This window comes from Spodoptera frugiperda, chromosome 13 (genome assembly GCF_023101765.2).
Source record: "Spodoptera frugiperda isolate SF20-4 chromosome 13, AGI-APGP_CSIRO_Sfru_2.0, whole genome shotgun sequence".
Classification (NCBI taxonomy): Eukaryota; Metazoa; Arthropoda; class Insecta; order Lepidoptera; family Noctuidae; genus Spodoptera; species Spodoptera frugiperda.
Window position 1 is genome coordinate 6456685 of NC_064224.1, and position 20308 is coordinate 6476992.

The 20308-nt window shown below is 36.1% G+C and overlaps 2 protein-coding genes across 14 annotated transcripts in view; one reads left to right on the forward strand and one right to left on the reverse strand.

Moving 5' to 3' along the window:
* Positions 1-3279: 3279 nt before the first annotated feature.
* LOC118270726 (uncharacterized) lies at positions 3280-8548 on the reverse strand. The gene is made up of 4 exons (XM_035586485.2): positions 8259-8548; positions 7840-8187; positions 5801-6676; positions 3280-5661 (listed from the first exon to the last, which is right to left on the reverse strand). The coding sequence occupies exons 1-4, from the start codon at positions 8472-8474 to the stop codon at positions 5452-5454; spliced, it is 1650 nt and encodes a 549-aa protein (XP_035442378.1). The 5' UTR covers positions 8475-8548; the 3' UTR covers positions 3280-5451.
* Positions 8549-8997: 449 nt separating this feature from the next.
* Positions 8998-20308, forward strand: part of LOC118270246 (protein polybromo-1) — a 35581-nt gene continuing 24270 nt past the window's right edge. For 6 of the 13 annotated variants that reach the window (XM_050698022.1, XM_050698031.1, XM_050698028.1 and 3 more), the window contains exons 1-11: positions 8998-9341; positions 9653-9802; positions 10265-10436; positions 10716-10846; positions 11226-11480; positions 14636-14815; positions 17120-17225; positions 17765-17987; positions 18467-18579; positions 18996-19243; positions 19850-20147. In XM_050698022.1, the coding sequence (XP_050553979.1) occupies positions 9213-9341; positions 9653-9802; positions 10265-10436; positions 10716-10846; positions 11226-11480; positions 14636-14815; positions 17120-17225; positions 17765-17987; positions 18467-18579; positions 18996-19243; positions 19850-20147 (2005 nt within the window). In that variant the 5' untranslated portion in view covers positions 8998-9212. The remainder of the gene's footprint in view (positions 9342-9652; positions 9803-10264; positions 10437-10715; positions 10847-11225; positions 11481-14635; positions 14816-17119; positions 17226-17764; positions 17988-18466; positions 18580-18995; positions 19244-19849; positions 20148-20308) is intronic. The other 7 variants (XM_050698026.1, XM_050698023.1, XM_050698024.1 and 4 more) reach the window with 7 other exon arrangements.

Sequence of the window (20308 nt, forward strand, 5' to 3'; positions counted from 1 at the left end):
ATAAACAGGTAGTTAACAGTTACCGACAGCAGTTCTCAGTGGTTCCCACGGATATATTACCAGCACAAAATACACTTCTAATAACATCCACCTCCTACTTGTATGCTATTAATGATGAGTTCATTAAATAATAATGTTAAACTACTATCAACGCCATCTAGTGACTGATGTTGTCAACATTGTATATGATGCTGATTTTTGCAGTTTAGCTGTTTTCAATGTTTATGTAATACTAAAGCATGTTTTTGTTAAACTCAATTAACATCTGTGCTTTTTCTTAATAGTTTTAAAGGATTTGAATATGAATTTTCCCAAAATTTCCTTCTAGTTTACCAGCATAGAAATCTCATTCTAAAGGTACTTAAAAGTCTTATTGAATCAATTTTAATGAAAACCTTACTCTAAATAATTCGTAGTCTAACAACAGACCCACGCCAGAGGAACAATAATCCGTCAATCAAGAGTCAACGACTGCGCGGGCAGATTTCCAATTTGCGGGTAGGTATAAACCGGTAGTTTCAAGTAAAACTTAATTCTCGTTGAAAACAATCTCAGCCGGACGTTCCGCTACTTAGACAAGAATAACATTAAACTGGGAGCCGTATAACACACAGAAGTACGCAGCGTAGACGCGAGGGCGCGTCCAATTAGAAAACTTAATTAAATTGCACCAAAAGCGACCTTTAAGCGTTAAGTAAACATACATTCCCGGTTTTATATTGCAACGTTAAGTCGCATTGTTGGACTAACACAGCCTCGCGAGCGACAGAGACACACGCATCCCCCGTCCCACTCTCGGGCGGAGCCTGGCCCGGTGTGGCCCACGTAGTTAGGCCGCTCTATGTGAGGTCTCGATCGTAATTTATTAACTGGGCCCCACAAATACTGACTCGAAAATATACCGAAGAAATGGCGATATGAATTATTATGAACCTTTTTTCATCTTACACGCTTTTATAACGGTGTAAATTCATGCTAATTAAGATATCCGAATCTTCTATTATTCATCTTGATGAGTGATCTCATTTTTTTTTTAATTTACGCCCGAGTATGACTTTCTCCTATTAAGCCTTGTGTTATTATGGGGCATTTTCTGAATTTGTTTTTGTTTCTGCTTCGAATTTTATTGCTTTATCGTGATAATTTAATGTTCTGAAGTAACGTTGTTTGTATGTGAAAGCGTTATATGTATGAGGCGTGTCAAAGTGCACTCGGCGAACGTTAAGAGTTCACGGTGCTTCTCAAAATGGATGTTAAATCCAATACAAATTGTATGACTCGCGTTATGTAGAGAGCGTTACGTTATGTACACGAGTAATTGACTTGGTTATAGTAACAGCGATTACTTTTCTGGAAAAGTACTGTGTATCTTCTACCTTTTTTATAAACCGATGGGCAAAGGGCCAATGGACACCCGCAACACCAGAGGAGTGTTTAAGTTTTTACATCACTATTTACCTAATATTGCATTACACGTACATAATATCAAACAAAATTGGCCATATGTTAAAGAAGGGCCAAATCAAAAGCACCCTTAACCGAAGAGCATGCATGAAACAACTGATGACTGTTGATGAAGCGAGAGAAGTATGTATGTAAGATTCGTAGCAATTGGCGTTCCATTCTCTACGTACCCCCATGGGAGACAGGTGTAAGATTATGTATGATTATTGTGCTTATTACGTGCATTACAATACAAAATCACATAACATATATAACACATTAGCACAATAATCTAGTCATTTGACATGGGAACGGGATGGTTTTTAGTCAGTAAGAGTCTGACACTCCCTCTCGCTTCACTCAAAACGAGAGAAGTCATTAGATGATTTTCCCCCCTTAAAAAAAAAGAAGCGCAGGCTGAGTCTAGCAGGCTTAACTAGATTCAACTGGACGTTAATATTCTACAATCTGATCACCACCCCGTATTGAGCAACAATGGTGATTAATGGTCAAACCTTCTCCGTGCGAGAAGAAACCTTTGGTCAGCAGTGGCCACTTATAAGCTGTTGATGTACTGACAGAACTGCTTCCAGATAGGTAAGTATATGGTCTCCAGTGCGTGTTATCCACCAGAGATGTGCTATGTAGCTATGCTACGAAGATGTAATAGCTAAGCTGTGAAACTATTTAGCTGTGTCAGGAATATGCGCAGCTCGAGTTTGCGATGTATCGATAGTAGGAAAGCCATCCATAGCACACATCTATAGCACGCTTCTTTCCATATAAAAAACATAGCCTAGCTGAATCCGTTTCCACCATTGCTAAGCTATACCAAATTGCCAATGAATATGATTGGTGGAAGCCAAACGCATCCACAGCAAAGTAGCATAGCACATCTCTGATGGAAAAGCACCCCAGAGTTGTACGAACCATTATGTCTCACAGCTATCTACTGAACTGTACATTTGTACTGCGAGAAGTCTCATCGTCAGCATGTTCCCGTCCACCTTTGGACGTAGTTTTCTCAGTTTTCTGTATTCCGTGGTTTTCTCCAATGGCTCGCCTCTGAACTCAATTTTCACGTCTTCGTAACCATCCACTGTAAAAAATAAAAATAAAATTACTGTCCACTCCTACAGTTAGAGGGCGCCCTACACTTCATCGGCCTACTATAGGTACTTCAAAACGTCTATCAAATACTACTAGTTCTGTGACGAATATTATGTCTGTGCTAACCCAATAGGGATTCTAGCGCATTCAAATATCGAGCAGTAGAATCACCCAGGTATTCATTTATTTGTAAAAAGAGACGCATATATTAATAATATCTTTAAAAAATGTCAGTTAATAAATAAAGATAACAACATAATTATAATAATTTTGATTGCGAAAAGTTTAGCTCAGAGAAACTATTTACTGCCATCTACCGTCGAATGGTAACACATTGCTAAAGAGTGCATTTCAGAGAGCCCTTTTACTGCCATCTACCGTCGAATAGCAAAACTAAAAATCAGCACTGCTCTGTACCAACAAACTTTTATCTCCTTAACGCTAGATGGCAGCGCACACAGATTTGTAAATTTGATACTTAAAAAATTACGTACAGATATATAATATGAATTTTATTGAAAGAAGGGAATATTATAATGATTTAATGACTATTTTTACTTCAAAGAAATACATGCAAACTTTGTTTCAAAGAAAACCAAACGTCGAAGTGTCAGTGACAGATGTCGAGTGTCGAGTGAGTGACATTGGAATTGTCAAAGTCACAAAGTTTCAAAAGCAGGTGCTTTACAAAGTTTTGTTTACATTTTATTTACTTTACATAAAAAACAGACAAATTAAGTTAAAAAGTTATGAATAATCAGTTAATAGAGAAAATAATTACATCAAATAACTTACCATGTCCTCAGTTCATTTACGAAAATCCAGTGCTCGACAGAAACGTAGCGAAAGCACTTTCGAAAAGTTTCGTAAAAATTCTAAACTTATCTCAAGCACAACAAAACTCAAAAACAAGCAACAATCTACGACAATCTATACTTGAAAATATAAGAAAAATGTGTCGTGTAGAACCCGAAAACCATGTAAAAGTAAATGAAGACCTAACCGCAATTTTACTGGAATTTTATGAACAAATAAATAAAAATACAACATCGACTAACAGTGAATCAACACAGAGAGAGCTCGATGCATTTTTAGTTCGGAATTTAAAAGATATGAATATCAATAGCAATCATAAGACACAACTGGATCCTGAAATAGTGCAAGCTTTAATTAATTTAAATCAAAATGGAATATACCGTAATGAATTACTAAAGGACATTATTCATTGGAATGTTACAGATAATAAAAATATACAGATATTAAAAGACTTGTGGGCTAGTGATAGTGTTTGTATGCAGCCTAGTATAGCTGAAGATATTTCGATAAAGTTTAAAATTGGAATTGAAAAATGTCTGTTAGAAATAAGCTATAGAGTATTAAATGATAAAGATTTAGATATTGAAAGTATTTATGAATCTAATATAGATTTAAAAGATTTGGTAAATAAAGCATCTTATTCAGCCAATTGTTTTCAAATATGTTGTAGCATACTTAATTATCTGTTTATAAACACCAATTTTAACCCCAGATTACAAACATTTGTTCAAATATTTGTCCAGAATGTAAAAAATAGTTCTAATAAATTCTCAGTGTTGTATCCAGCTCATTTGAGCCACATAGTAGTATTATTAGATACAAAAATTGAAGAATTAGCTCCATCAATACAAAAAGACTTTATTGAATCTATTAAAAAGTTTTTATCAAGTTTAAAATGTAGGAATGATTTAATTATGCTGTTATCACATTATCCACAGTGGTTTGATGTTTATTATAAATAAAAATTAATTACTGATTCAAAATAATGTTTTATTTATTAATTGTATGTAAAAACTAGAAAATATATGAAAATATAATATGATGGTCTCTAGCACAGTAATGTTACGTAGTTTCACATACAATTACATATTAAAAGTTATAAAAGTAAATGGCTTAAACTAAAATGAGAATATTCAATTCAAAAATCAGTCTTCTAAGATAATACTTAGGTACATACTACATTACACAAACACAAATAACACACTTTACAGTTAGTATAATAAAATGCATTTGAAAATTGTCAGTCTTTAAAATTACTACACATAAAAAATAATATCACCCCAAAGGTATGCTTCTGCTTCAATCAATCTTGATATAGATCCTGAGACTTCTTGCTCAACAGTTATGTTTGTGACTAATCAAACAATAAAACAGTCAAGACTTAAAAATCTTACTTTAGGAACTATTTTTTAAAGAACTAAAGCTTATAGCACAGCGTGATTGGCTTGTTACCAAACACTGCTAACAAGTCATCACCCAATATCCATAAGCTGTATACAAGATGTACAACTAGAAAATCAAATAAACTCTTAGTAGATTGTACCTAATAATCTAAAATTAAAATTGTAAAAAGGAACATTATACATTTGAATAATTTGTACTAAATCAGGTGTCAACCTGGCCTTATAATTCCCTAATGAATTCAGAGTATCACACACCACATTATAAGTCTTATTTACTAGGTGGTAGTCCTATTGCCTTATTATATCATTATGGAACTAGTTTTGTAAACATCTTGAAAATACGTATCTTTAGACAAAAAGTAGTAACCCATTTATCCTACTCTTGGCAGGACTTTATGTTTTATGTTGTTCAAAACAAATAACAGTTTCCTTTAGTAGTATCAAATTGTGTACATGCTCAAGAATAGAGTTAATGTGATATTAATATTGTATTTCATTAGTTTCTGATATGTATAAGGCAACCATTCAACTACACCTAGCAAGATAAAATTATAAAAAAAAACTTACAAAACTAAGTTTACAAAAGTACAGTCAGCTGCATAAAAACTATAACATGAGGTAGATTAATAGATTTCAGTTATGTAAAATTTCATCCCACAGGATAAATATGTACTTCATATTACTTAGCTTGGTCCCTCATACAAATTGCTAAAAGTTTGAAGTAAACGTCATCATGTTTTGTGTTAAATATTATAGCTGGGGCTTCGGGATTTACAATTCGGTTGGTCTTTATCGATAGATGTCCTTTTGATGCCTTGTGAAACTCCAATGATGCTCTGAATGGCAGGGTACGGTTGCATAATCCACAATGATACAAGTTTGGCTTTATCTGAAACAAATTATGTTAATATTATTCATTTACAATTAAAATTATTTCATCAATATTTGATATTCAAGGTTGCTCAAAAATTAATGGATGAATGCTCAAAAATACAAGTAAAAGATATAAATATATTCAAACTACATACTTCTCTGATATATTCCCCAAAATTAGGACAATCTTTGTTCTTCCCAGGCTCCATGAGTTTGGCTTCTAGAAACTTCTCTTTATGTTCAGCAGTCTCACAATGTTTGCGCTCTTGCCCTTCCGCAATCAATTCATTGCACGCAAAACATTTTGTTTTCTTCACATGTGGATTGCCCTCAATTTTATACAATAGGAAAAAGCTGAATACATCTACTACATATTTATTATCAATATAAAATGCTTTCTCTGAAGGTACATATTCCAAGCTATAATCATAAACAGAAAGTGCTTTAAAATTTCGGGGCTCAGGTTCATGCTCCGGAGGAATCAAGCCATGGATTTCTAAGAAACACTTGTGAATGTATCCTCGAATATGAATTTTAAAAACTCTTTTATGAGCAGACATGTAGCAATCACAGACCGAGCACCACCCTTTACTGGCATTATGATTGAGTCTGATATGATGTGGTCTGCCAAATGCAGCCAATTCTTTCCTCCGTTTGCCAAAGTCTATAATTTCACTGTATACGACTTCTTCATCAGAAGAAGATTCGTCAGATGATAGATGTGATTTGTCATGTTTATTTTTCATGTGATCAATCATGGCCTTGAACAGTATAGTTACAACTGTCTTACAGTATTTGCATGTTGCAAAGTTGTTTTTCTCATCTACCCAGTAGAACTCTTGTACAGTACTAATTAGCTTCTTCTGCAATTCCTGCATCTTAGCTAAGTCCGCCATACCGATAGCTCTAGTTTCCTTCAGTCGCTGTATCTCAAGTGCTTCAATATTTTCACAGGTGCTCCAATGATTGTCAAAATCTTCAGCTGAGAAAACCTTCTTACATGTAAAGCAGAAAGACTGCTTTCTGCAAACCTGAAATTATTTTATTAAAAATGTAGTAAACTACACTTACTAGTGCTCTTCACAAATTAATGTAATAAAGGACTTGTTAATTAGGGAAATAATAAAATATCAAGCAAATTATCTGTGGTGGTTGTTAAGTTATTAAATAAAGTAAATAAGTATTTAAGATAGGCCAATGACTCAAATAGAACATTCGCTTGCTTAATTGCTATGCAAAAGCAAAAAATTAGTTATCGTGGCGAATAGTCAGTAGTTCACATTAAAAAATGACACGTTAACCCTGCTTTAACCAACCAAAAATGTATGCGACGAAAACGATGGACGGAAGTACACTAAATTATATTGTTGACTGTACTTAAACAAAATCTCTGTAACCTCAGAATTTTTATGTATATTTCTTAACAAAATATGTATTACCTATTTTACTAAATCAAAGACACCTAACAGCAAAGCAATACAAAATACTGAACTCAAAATCGTGGTTTTTTTATTATTGTTTACAAACAAAGACCATATTGGCTTGAGTCGTACCAAAAGTTGCCACATGTAAGAAAATATTTTTCTACCATAACAATTAATGATGTTGGTTTTAAATCATCAATGATTTTTATCTTAAAAATGTATTAGTTTCTCAGATTTTAATAAGAAAACGCTTGCAGGTATTTCGTAAATTCAAGGGAAACTCATAGTTAAATCAGGTAAGTACCATTTGGAATTACATCGTTGAGTGTTGCTATTCCTACGTTTTGTCTAGTGAGGGTTCCGTATACATGTCCAACGGATTCCTACATGGCCGGCTATTGACGATACCTCTGTTATTGCAGGAGAACTACCTGTCTACTTACACAACGCTAACCGTTTTCAGGACGTGTGTAACTGTACAAGCTTGGTTACAACATTTTTAGCTCATTGGAAATGAATTAACTTAGGAAGACGCCCTTAGATTCTAGGAAAAGAACATATTAAATACACATATTTTTAACTTTCGTACATTAGAGAATCTAAGAATTTTGTCAAAAGGGGGTAGCCAGAATATAAAGTGCGCAACCTTATTGTAACTAAGTAGACTAGTACGACAAGACTCGGTCGTCAGATGTTTGTTTGTTTTTAATTAATTCTCAATACGATGCCTACGAATTTTTGTTAGTTAGTAAATAACATTTTTAAGTTACCAGTCGGTAGTACCGCTCTCCTTCATATACGGTTTTGGATTGGATTAAGTTCACTATATGTTTTAATAATGTTATGTGATTACGATATGAATTCTCTGGAACTTCTTCATCACACACATAGCACTTCTGGTCAATTATAGTGTTCCACTGCGGCATATCTAGTATAACTTTATTGATGATTACGTATTCAGTATCATAAAGTCCTATAAATTTCTTCGGCTCAGTCAAGGGCTCGGTTTTCCTCTTATTTTTCATAGCTATATGGTCTCTACTTTCGATGTGTAAAACAATTTCGTTTTTATCACGGAAAAAATAGTTACATATTTCGCAGTAAAAGTGTTCATATATCTGAAAGAAACTTTTTGTTTAGATGCAAATATTGTGGAATAAAATATAATCAGAAAAACTAAAGCACATACCATATAGATGCAGTCTTTCTTGTACCTTTCTAAGTAACGTTCATTTTTTACAAACTTTCTGTGTCTTTCCCAGCGTATATGTTTTTCAACTTCTGGTATGCTATGAAATAATTCTCTGCATCCTAGGCAATAAAAGTCGATTTCGCCACATAGTATAAGATTTTTATATAACTTTTCCATGTACATTGGATAAAGGGGTTTATCTAGAGTCTCCATAATATGTTTTAGAAAATAAAAAATGTTCAGTCGCGTACGTCCGTTGCGGTCGCTTTTAACTTAATACGTTATTATATGGAAATGACGGTAGTGGGTGAAAATATATTTTTTGTTTATAACGATAATTGCATGGGTAGGTCACAAATAATTCTCTAATAGGTATTTTTATCAAAATAATATGTATGCTGGTCTTATACTAAATCTTAGTTTAAATGGACAACGATGAAATTAATCATTGCGAACACGAACGAACACGAACTGCGAACTGAGCTGAGCTTTTTTTCAGCTATAATAATGATTAATTGATTATAGCTGAAAAAAAAAGTGAAGTGAAATAAAACGTTTTATCTTTATTATCTGTGAGTTGTCAATCTGTCAATGAACTTCTGTTGCGTTCCATCTACATTCGTATTGTCGTCTAAATGTAGCTTATGTAGTTATATATCTCTTTCACTCTTGTGGAATCGTGAATATTGCTTTCTCTCTTTTCTCAACATAATGTTTAAAAATGATATATTTAAAGCAATCACATAAAAATGGCATCGCCCGCTTAGCGTTTGTGTTTTTTACGACATACATTTTTAATTTACTTGAAATGAGAAGCAATCCTATTATTATTATATAAATAAATGTAATCGTGACTATAATTTAATTTCACTGGTGGTTTAATAAGAATGCAACAGTTCAGTTTAATATTTTAATTTAGGCCGTGTATTCTGAGTGAAGCGTTTATTAAAAATGAGCAAAAGACGCCGTGCATCATCAGGAGCTTCGCGTGGAGCTGATTTGGACGATAGTGACGATGGTATTGAGTTAAGCAACCCTGGGCCTCCACCATCGGCTCGCAAACGGAAGAAGTTGGACCCCGTAAGTGGGATACATTGAAACATTTAGCACGCAAATTAGCCGCCGCCGGCGTATTTTATTGAACTTTTAAAACCTTGTTAGACTTTTGATATTATCACTATTTACACACAAATATTTATTATATGCATATGAGGATGAGGTTATTTTCTAGAGAAAAGTGTTCTGTACACTTGTCTCCATTAAAAACTATGTTAGTGATGTTTTGTTTATTTATATTCCATAAAAATGCAAGATAGTTGTTATAATTATTGAAATTCATATGTAAATTATATAGGTAAATAATAAATTATATTTTATAATTCTTTTACTAGGGAGAAATCTGCCAGCAATTATATGACACAATTCGATCCTACAAGAAAGAAGATGGTACATTGCTCTGTGACTCGTTCATCAGAGCTCCGAAGAGGCGCCAAGAACCACAGTATTATGAAGTTGTATCCCAACCTATTGACTTGTTGAGAGTAAGTATATTTTAATTCATTTAAATGTAGCTTCACTGACGGATATATTTTAATTTATTTAAATGTAGCTTCACTGACGGATATATTTTTATTTATTTAAATGTAGCTTGACCTAGCTTCACTGATGGACAGACTGACAGACTATTGTTTATTTCTTTCTTTGTTGATGTTTCAAAAATACCTTAGTATATGGTTTAATTGGTATAAATTATTTGACTTTGACTAGATTTGTATTAGTAGAGCAGGCTTAAATAAGGTCCTGCATTTATGCAATGCAATAAGGTACAACAATATTATGAAGTATGAGATAGTGTATTAATTATCCACACAAGAAACTGTGTTTTTAACTAACATGTTAACTGCCACAGCCGCCACTTAGCGGAGGATTTACCTTCAGTTAATGCTTTAATAAGTCTTTATTTTATGCTGCCTTTCCTACCTTATCCTAAATCTTATTTCCAGGTTCAACAGAAACTGAAAACAGATACTTATGAGGACATTGAGGAGTTGTCTGCGGACATTGAGCTGTTGGTGAACAATGCGAAAGCATTCTACAAGCCTGACACAGTGGAGTACAGGGATGCGGTCGACCTCTGGAAACTTTACATGCAGACTAAACAGGCTTTGGAGAATGGTGAGTTGCAATACTATGCATAAATATTACAATATTGTGAATAGTTTTGTGTAACATGACAAGAAATGTCTTATTCAAATTGCCACTCCATAACTTGAGTGTCCCAGATTGCCCTTGTGCCGAGAGTTTGGAAATATAGCCTTATTGCATGTTTGCAAGTCCCATGTAATAGGTGGTGAGCCTATTGCCATATACCGGGCACATATATTTATAAATAACTCAATAATATAATACCACTTCACTAAAACCACCTTAACATTGTTCATTATTGTCCTACAGGTGAAGACATTAAGATACCCAAACTGTCTCGCAATGGTTCATCCAGCCGGAGATCTGATGTGGCCGAGGATCTCTCAGAAACCTCCACCAATAATGAAGAGGATAATGTGTTTGAGGAACTGTTTAATGCTGTAAGTTGCTTCATCTTCACATATTAACATAAGAACTCTGCTTTATCGTTTGGCGAATATTATCATACATTTATAAACTGAAAAACCGATTTTTGTATGGTGTTTACCAATGGATGGTGTAATTCTTGATGGAGGTTCATAACTTATTACAGTTTTGATAACATGAGCAGTATCCTTAGTAAAAGTATGCATTACGTTGAACGACAACGAAACGAGAGCGCGTTCGGCGCTTTGATTGGTTGGTTCATTCGCGTCGGCTAATCAGAATGCCGAACCACAGAATACTGCCTAACGTACTCTCGTTTCGTTTTCGTTCAAATTGTACTGAGGGTACAGTTAAGTAAGGGTACAGATAATCATAATTGTATTCCTTTTCCAGGTGATGACAGCAAACAGTGATGGCCGACCTCTCTACTCTGCGTTCCAGTTCCTACCATCCAAGCGTCGTTACCCAGAGTATTATAGCATTATAGATTCTCCCATAGACCTGAAGACCATCGCGCAGAAGATTCAGTGCGGAGAGTACAGCAACTTGACAGAATTGGAGAAGGATCTGCTGCTTATGGTTAGAAACGCCTGCCATTTCAATGAACCGGGCAGCCAGATCTATAAGGATGCTAAGACTTTGAAGAAGGTTTGTTTACTTATTTTTTTAGGGGTATTTCTTTTTGTTAGAGTAGTTTTAAAAGTACGGCTAATATTTCTTCTTTTGCCATACAGTATTTTTTGATAAACATCTTCGTTATTTATTTTTTGTTTCCAATATTGTAGCCTGCAATGTGTAGTATGACATTTTATTGTTTTTTCATAATTTAACGCGTTCAGCGCTCTGATTCGTTATTTTATTCGAGCCGACGAATCAGAAAGCCGAGAGAGCAAGCCGAAAGGCGTGCTCTCGTTTCGTTCACTTTAAACGTGAAGCAAACTTATGCCCGAATACTCAATCGTCTCTCAAATATTTAACGGCTGCTCAAATCATTGAGCACGCCGTTAAATTCTAGTTTGGTATGCTCAAACGTCAGTTAACTATTTAAGATCTACTTAAAGTTAAGCATTGCTCAAACCCCAGTTAAATGAAAAAACGGAATACTGAAACGATTATTAAAGTTGAGCATGTCTCAAACTTATGTCAAAGTCCACTCAAATGTAAGGGTGGTCTGACCTCCTCCTAAACGCTTTGACGGCTTGTCATCCTATCATCTAGCTTTGAAAAATTATAAATTAAGTGTGAATTCCTGTTTAAAATGTTTCTATCGTGGTTTTCTTATATTTCGGACGATGAAAGTTGTCCACCATGACACTATGAAGTGAAATTGAAATGCATTCAAACAATATAATGATGTGGAATTTCGTGCACGCTTTTATGTTTCCAAAAGACGATTTTGTTGTGCTATGCTCGGAGTCTTTTGAAGGTAACGAGATGATCCGGCAGAGAACCAAAACTATTGATGTAGCCCAAAGGATTAGCGGTGGGTCGGTTACTTTTGTCGAAGAACTGATGACCGTTGTTCTGGAGTGGAGACCGCGTTCAGGCAAACGTTGTGTATGGCGCCATCCAGCTAGGTGGATTGACAATATCCGCAAGGTGGCTGGTAGTGATGGGGAGATGAAGATCGAGCACAATAGCGTGCCATTGTTCAATACCGTACTGGCACAGTGATGATGATGATGTTCAAGGCAAGACGAGCTTATTTAAGATGCTTTCTTTCCTATACTGAGGTGGAGGAGACCCAAATTGCTCAACCCAGTCTAGATAGCAATCAAAATCTGGTAGATACAACTGGTTATGGCAATAAATACACATATTCAATCATATTAAAATAGTTTTATTATTATAACTATAACACTATAGGCGGCGATGGGATAGGAGTGTCTTGTATCGTTGGTCACCGTCCTCCCTATACTATAATTTTATTATATCTGTAAATATAGCAAAAAGCACATTATTTTGCAATAAATCAGATTACAGTTATACCTACAAGTATTAAGTTTGTTTGATTGCATAATTACTTCTTGATCAGCTCTAAAAGGATATCATTTTCAGCGATCGTATAATTGGACCCACGCTTCTTTTATTCTTCCATAACAAAAATCGAATTATAATAATGAACAATTTTAAGCAGGAGACAATTTCGCGCATCCAATGCGCGCATCGTGTCATTCAATTATGTCAAAGTCAATTGACTTTTACGTTTCACCACACGATAATCTAGTCGTAATAATTTATGTTTTAACTTAATATTATAATTGGGTGTAGGTTCTTAAAAATATAATTTTTATTATGATATATATTAGTAAAATATGTGCATGAATGTAATAAAATTTATTACGGCCAAATTATTTCAATTTTAGTACATCAATTATTATCGAATTAGTTTTTTGATCAAATCACGCTGCGTGAAACGAATATATAATTTATTCTGTAATCGAGAACATGCTTATTGTACAGAATGTTGCCATAAAGCAAACATTTAACGGCTGCTCAGCTAACTACAACTTAATTTGAATTAACTGGCGTTTCAGTATTCCAGTTATATTTGAGCAATGCTTATCTTTAAGTTAGACTTAACTAACGGCTATATTTGACTGACGTTCGAGTATTCGGGCATTATTCTAAGGATACTGCTACCTAATGTTGAGTATGCTATAAGGCCGCGTTTCCATTGAAGCGGAGCGGGGCGGAGAAGAGCTTAGCGGTGCACGAATTGACCAATCACTATGCTCGAAATCTCCGCTCCGCTTCAATGGAATCAGCATGAGCGGGGCAGAGCAGAGCTGAGCGGATATTCATAAAAATATACAGAGAGACGATGCGGTGCGGAGGACAGCGGGGCGGGGCTGTGCGGAGGACAGCGGGGCGGTGCTGTGCGGAGGACAGCGGGGCGGTGCGGAGCAGCGCGGTGCGGTACTGTACTGTACTTAAGACAAGGATAGTGACACTAACAAGACGCCAATGCTAACGTGTGACAGAGACATATAATCGAGTACCGAGTATTGTCGAATAAGCACGAAGATTCACGAAGTAACCAAAAAGGGATGTCCAAGTAGCGTGTGTGAGGGTGTTGTTTATCGATTTTCTTAAAATCGATTACTACGAAACAAATTACTTATCAAACAAAAATATATTTATTTTCAATGTTATAATATTTAACTCAAATAGTCGTTAATGATAATTGATATTCAAGTAAATCATAACTTTCAATTGAGAAAATACTTTCTTTTAGTTTTATTTTCATGTCGAAATATCGTTTATAAAATTAACTATAGGTATTTGTAAATCTTATTTAGTTTAATATATCATATAAAAAAAACAATAAACTCTAAATGAAAATATCGATTGCGATATTTGATCGATAAAGGGTCTATTGTATTTAGACATGGTCAATCTCTCAATATGATTCCAAAAGTATGCTCCGCTCCGCCTCACTCCACCCGGCTGACCATTTTTCACCGCTCTTCTCCGCCCCTCTCCGCCCAGCTCCGCGTCAGTGGAAACACTGACAACTTTTCACCGCTCTTCACCGCTCCTCTCCGCCCCGCTCCGCGTCAATGGAAACGCGGCCTAAGGGAAGACAAGTGAAACGATTGACAGCTATTGACATACTGATTTATTACTGGCGGATCATACACTGCGCGGGCGCAGCCACGCACACATATGCATTAGTAGCGCACACTGCGCACATACCCAACACCTAATATGTTTTCACACGTCAAGGGCCAAAAAGACTAGGAATTTCAGAGCCCCCATACATTACCACCTCTCGGCTTAGACGACCATTGATGTTAAAGGTTATACTACAGGTGATACAAATGCGTAAACAAGAGATTGACCAGCACGGCCGCAGTGGACCGGCGAAGACTTCCGAACGTATCCGAAGTAAGAGGACTTCGAGAGTTGGGCCCGTGCCCAATAGTAAGGCGCTGGCCATCATGGAACCACCTGGCTCAGACACCGAGCCTGATGTAAAGGTATTGTTGAATGGATGATGGATGGATTTGGCTGTCAAAGAAGATATTAATATAATTTTCAAGTTCTAATTTAAGAAAGCTACTAGTAGTCCAGTCATTTGGTAGATAAAAAGGGGGTTACCTGGAAAGTTTTCCGGGAGTTTTGAAAATTGGTGAATTTATAGATTTGGATATGCTCTTTTCGAATTTCAACTTTGCCACCTCGTACAACCGCCGCTCGCGCCGCCATATTGAAAAAATGGCGCCTAAAAACGGTTTTTTATAAATATCTCCGTTCCGACGCATTTTACGAAAAAATATTTATCTACAAAATTAAACTAGAAAAAATTTCCTACAATTTATGTATTGATAACTTTTTCATAAAATCAATAGTTTTTGGCGTACGAGCGCCGCAAAGTATTATTAGTCCAGTCAAATTAGGATTTCACCTCGGAATTTGAGATACCCAGCTGCAATTTTGTATATACTGGTATATGGACTGCCTGAAACTTGTCTCAAAACCTACATATGGTAGGGTGTAAGCAACTATTAAATTTTAAGGTCCAAAGGTACCAAAAAACGTTTTTTTGCGCTTTTTTGGAAATATCTCATTTCCTATGGGTTTTTGGTATTTGCATTTAATACCAATATTGTAGAATACAAAATTCTCTCCAACTTTTGTCTAAACTTTTTTTTTATACGGTGCACCGTTTCCGAGATAGAGGGCGGAGAGCGCGCGGTCACTGCACCTCTTCAAAAAAATTTTTTTTCGTCTAACCTATCCGTGATGGTTGTCTATGGATAGGCCATTAAAAATACGCCATGGTTCCTATAACCATTTTTCGTCAAAATCAATTGTTTTAAAGATAGACACTTCCAAAGTGGAAAAATGAGGTCTATCGAATGTGTTCTGCCCTCTAACTTTTAAAATAAGTGAGTAAGAAAACTAAAAAAAATATATGCTGTAGATTTTAATGGAAACTTTCAAAGAAAATTGGTTTGAACGAGATATCATAATTAGTTTTTAAGAATTGATACATTTAAAAAAAACACGTTGTTTGTACACGTGGTGGTGCAGATGAATAATACTTTGCGGCCCTCGTACGCCAAAAACTATTGATTTTATAAAAAAGTTATCAATACATAAATTGTAGGAAATTTTTTCTAGTTTAATTTTGTAGATAAATATTTTTTCGTAAAATGCGTCGGAACGGAGATATTAATAAAAAACCGTTTACAAGCAATGTGTGTTGTACAAACAGGGGAGTTTCGGTAGGTTCCTGTTTCTGATGTTATATATGTTATGTTATATGTTCCACCGTGCCTCCGGGCGGTCTTCGCAGTGATGAGACTAGGACGTTTCCTCCCGACCAATCAAAAACAGGATCCTACCGAAACTCCTGTGTCCGGTTAGCACCTGCGTCAGGCGGTAGGTGAGGATGCCATAGCGCCTCTCTAGCCACTCCTCAAACAGGGGACTTACCTCTGCACTGACAACGAGCCCAGCCCTCGGTTGCGACAGTCGTTGCTGCACAACACACATTGTTTGTACACGTGGTGGTGCAGATTAATAATACTTTGCGGCGCTCGTACGCCAAAAACTATTGATTTTATGAAAAAGTTATCAATACATAAATTGTAGGAAATTTTTTCTAGTTTAATTTTGTAGATAAATTTTTTTTCGTAAAATGCGTCGGAACGGAGATATTAATAAAAAACCGTTTTTAGGCGCCATTTTTTCAATATGGCGGCGCGAGCGGCGGTTGTACGAGGTGGCAAAGTTGAAATTCGAAAAGAGCATACCCAAATCTATAAATTCACCAATTTTCAAAACTCCCGGAAAACTTTCCAGGTAAAACTACCAAATGACTGGACTATAGTTTCTGTGCTTGCAAGTAATACTGTATAGTAGAAATTATTCTATTTGTTTGGGACTCTAGTCTAAACTAAATTTTTGTTTTAGGATGTGTGAAATATTTCACACACCCAAAAATTTATCACATCAATAAAAAAACAAGACATAATTTCTAGAAGTTCTGATTTTTAGATATTTGTTGTTGTTATAACTCTTATGTCATATAAATTAATTGTTATGTTTAACTTACTCACGGATCTGTTTAAATAGGTACTCAACTAGTTTCAAGCCACATTAGGGGCGCAAATACTTGAGAAGCTGGCGTGGCTCGAAACTAGTCAAGAGATTATAATGTAATAGTATTTATGATGTGGTAAAATATATTATAATCTAATTCTAAAAAACTACATTTAGTAAGTAAGTATTATCCATTATTATTTATTAATATATGTATTGTTTTGTTCTACCAGCATTCAGAAGACAGCGCCGGTGAAAGTGACGAGGAGAAAAATGAGAACGAAGACTCGCCGCAATGGAAACTTCTGGAAACAATCAAGAACCATTTGGGTCCAAACGGTAGTGGATTGTTCTAGCACTTTCTATACGTAGACTGTAGGCCCCGGCACGAACTATGGCAAGAGTTTTCGAGTCGGGGTAAATTCGTATATGTATTTGTACATGTACATATTTGTACATTCGTATATGTAGTGTATTTCCATTACATCTGATTATTTTATTATAACTTTTGTAAGACATACGGTACTAAATTAATTATTATGTTATCGGCTTGCTCACGTAACTGTTTGACGAGGAACTCGACTAGTTTCAAGCCATGCTATAGGCTCATATTCATGAGCAGCATTCCGCGACACACGACGCGGCGATTGCCGCGCTGCTATTGTCAGTACCTAGCAATAAAAAGAAACATGATCAATAATCATGTCTACTAGGAAGTAACTATAAAGGGAATAAGGATAAGAAAAAGAATTTGTGATAAACATAAAATAGTAATGAGAACACGATACGCGAATTAGCTTCTACTACAAAAATTGCCATGGTTCGAGCCGGTTATCATACTGTATTTTATTGGATGAAAAATTGCGCTTCATTTATAGGTTTAGAGGCTTTCTGGAAGCTTCCATCTCGTCGGGCGTACCCCGACTACTACAAGGAGATCAAGAACCCAGTGTCTTTGAACCAGATTAAGAATAAGATCAGACGGGGCAACTACGGGACGTTGTCTGAAGTGGCTGGTGATATGAACATCATGTTTGAGAATGCGAAACAGTACAACATACCTACTTCAAGATTGTATAAGGACGCTGTGAAACTGCAAAGGTAAGTTTGTATTTTCTTTTTTTAATATGAACCCCATACGAGTTTTCTTGGGCTCGCTGTCATTGTAGCGGTAAGTCCCCTCTTCGAAGAATGGCGCCATGGCGTCCTCAACTACGTGACGCAGGTGCATACTGGACATGGAAGCTTCGGTAGGTTCCTGTTTCTGATAGGGCGGGTGTCTTCACTGCGAGGACTGCCCGGAGGACACGGTGGAACATACGGTGGCGATGTGCCCTGCATGCCCGTCGTGTCCTCAAGGTTGTGGTCGGTGACTGCGACCTCTCGCGTCCGACGTTGGTTCAGGTCATGGTACGAAGCGAGGGGGACTGGGATGCCGTCTTCTCCTTCTGCGAAGCAGTCATGCTAGCTAAGGAGGAGGCGGGGCGCGTGAGGGAACGAACCTTCTCACGCCCCAGCCGTCAAGAGAGATCTCAAAGAGCCAGCCAAAAATGTTGTTTAAAAATATATGTTGTCCACAGAATAATGCAGCAGCGCGTCCAAGAGTTGCTGGACATCGTGCAGAGTTCTTCAAGCGACGATGAGAGTCTCTCGTCCGTGAAGAACCAAGCCCAACAAACGCCCAGACCAAGAGGTAATAAGTATTTCTATTGACTCAGTACGAAATATTCTTGCGACTGAAATTCGGTTGCGACACAAATATATTATTACTTATTATACCTAACTAATCACATAGCCTCTGCTGCATATAACAGATAAATTAGAATATAGAATGTTATTTGTTTGAATTATCTGCCACATAAGGTTATCAGATATTTATATGAAAACGTAATCCCTGCATGGTATCTAATTTATATTTCGACTGCATGATATTGAGATTTCTAAGTAGATCCTGATCTCGTAGGAATATAGATATAAGAATTATTATAAATATAATATCACATTCCTTTAATAGTACCCTATTTAATGAAAAAGAAAAACGTTAAATCATTTCCCTTAACAAAATCATGTTTTAAAAACAAAGTTATCTAAATCCCGCTTTATTTACAGGCCGTCCACGTTTGAACCCCGTGCAAGGGGCATCAGCTCCTTCGCCAATCAGCACCCCGGTCAAGTCCAACCTACCTTTGAAGAAGAAACTCCACTACGTATCGAAACAACTGGTAGAGTTCACCTGTTCCGATGGCAGACAACCCATGTTGTTGTTTATGGAGAAACCTAGCAAGAAACTGTATCCAGAGTACTATAATGTGATTGAAAAGCCGATAGATATGATCACTATTGAAGCTAATATTAAGGTATGGACATTAGCATTATTATAAGGACATTTATTTAAATGATTGGAAAATAATTAAACTTTTGTTTTTCAGTACTCCTTAGAGTAGTTATTAACCAAACTCGATCTTTTAAACTTTTAACGAGTTTTTTTGCGTTTAACGAGATCGAAACAAAAGCGCGCACGGCGCTCTGATTGGTTGATTCATTCGCACCGACCAATCAGACCGCCGAACGCTCTCATTTCGTTTTCGTTCAGCGTAAAACAAACTCGTACTAAGGCCTCTGTCTGTATACTCATATTTAATTAAATGCTCTAGTAGTCTTGCATAAGCATAACTCAACTAGCGTTTCGCGGTTACACTAGTGTGGTCAAATCCATAAGAGTTTATACACCTTAATCTTTATCAGGAATCACACTATCCATTAGTAAAAACTGTATGAAAATCCGTTTAGTAGTTTTTGATTTCATCACATTCACATAAAGACAGATAGACGCGGAGGTCTTCTTCATGTGATCATAATAATCATCATCATCATTATCACCCGAAAGACGTCCACTGCTGAACAAAGGTTACCCTTAGTCCCCCACGTGACCATAATAATAATACTTAATTCTTTCTCCACAGAATGACCGCTACAACTCAATTGACGAGATGGTATCAGATTTCCGTCTAATGTTCTCCAACTGCCGTCAGTTCAACGAGGAAGGTTCAATGATATACGAAGACGCGAATCTTCTAGAACGCGTGATGAATGAGAAACTTAAAGAAGTACAATCTGGCTTTGAGAAGAAAACTCCTCTCAAAGTTTCTAAGGTGGCTAAACATAGGCAACTGTCGCCGTTTGAACAGAAACTAAGGACGTTGTATGACGCTATCAGAGATTATAGGGATCCTAAAGGTTGGTGTTTTAAGAGATTACAAAGTGAGTTCAATTATTATTTTAGGTAGATAGATAGTAGATTATTTTAGGTAGATAGATAGATAGTAGATTATTTTAGACTAGCTACTTCTGCGCGGTTTCACCCGCTCTGCTTGGCTCCTATTGGTCATAGCGTGATGTTTTATAGCCTTGCTCGATAAATA

Bases quoted from the DNA above. Each gene is read 5' to 3' on its own strand.
- LOC118270726 (XM_035586485.2), bottom strand. From the start codon at position 8,474: ATGGAGACTCTAGATAAACCCCTTTATCCAATGTACATGGAAAAGTTA. The intron at 8,188-8,258 runs GTATGTGCTTTA...AGTTTCTTTCAG, and splicing joins AGAAAGACTGCATCTATATG to ATATATGAACACTTTTACTG. The intron at 5,662-5,800 runs GTATGTAGTTTG...AATTTGTTTCAG, and splicing joins TTGGGGAATATATCAGAGAA to ATAAAGCCAAACTTGTATCA.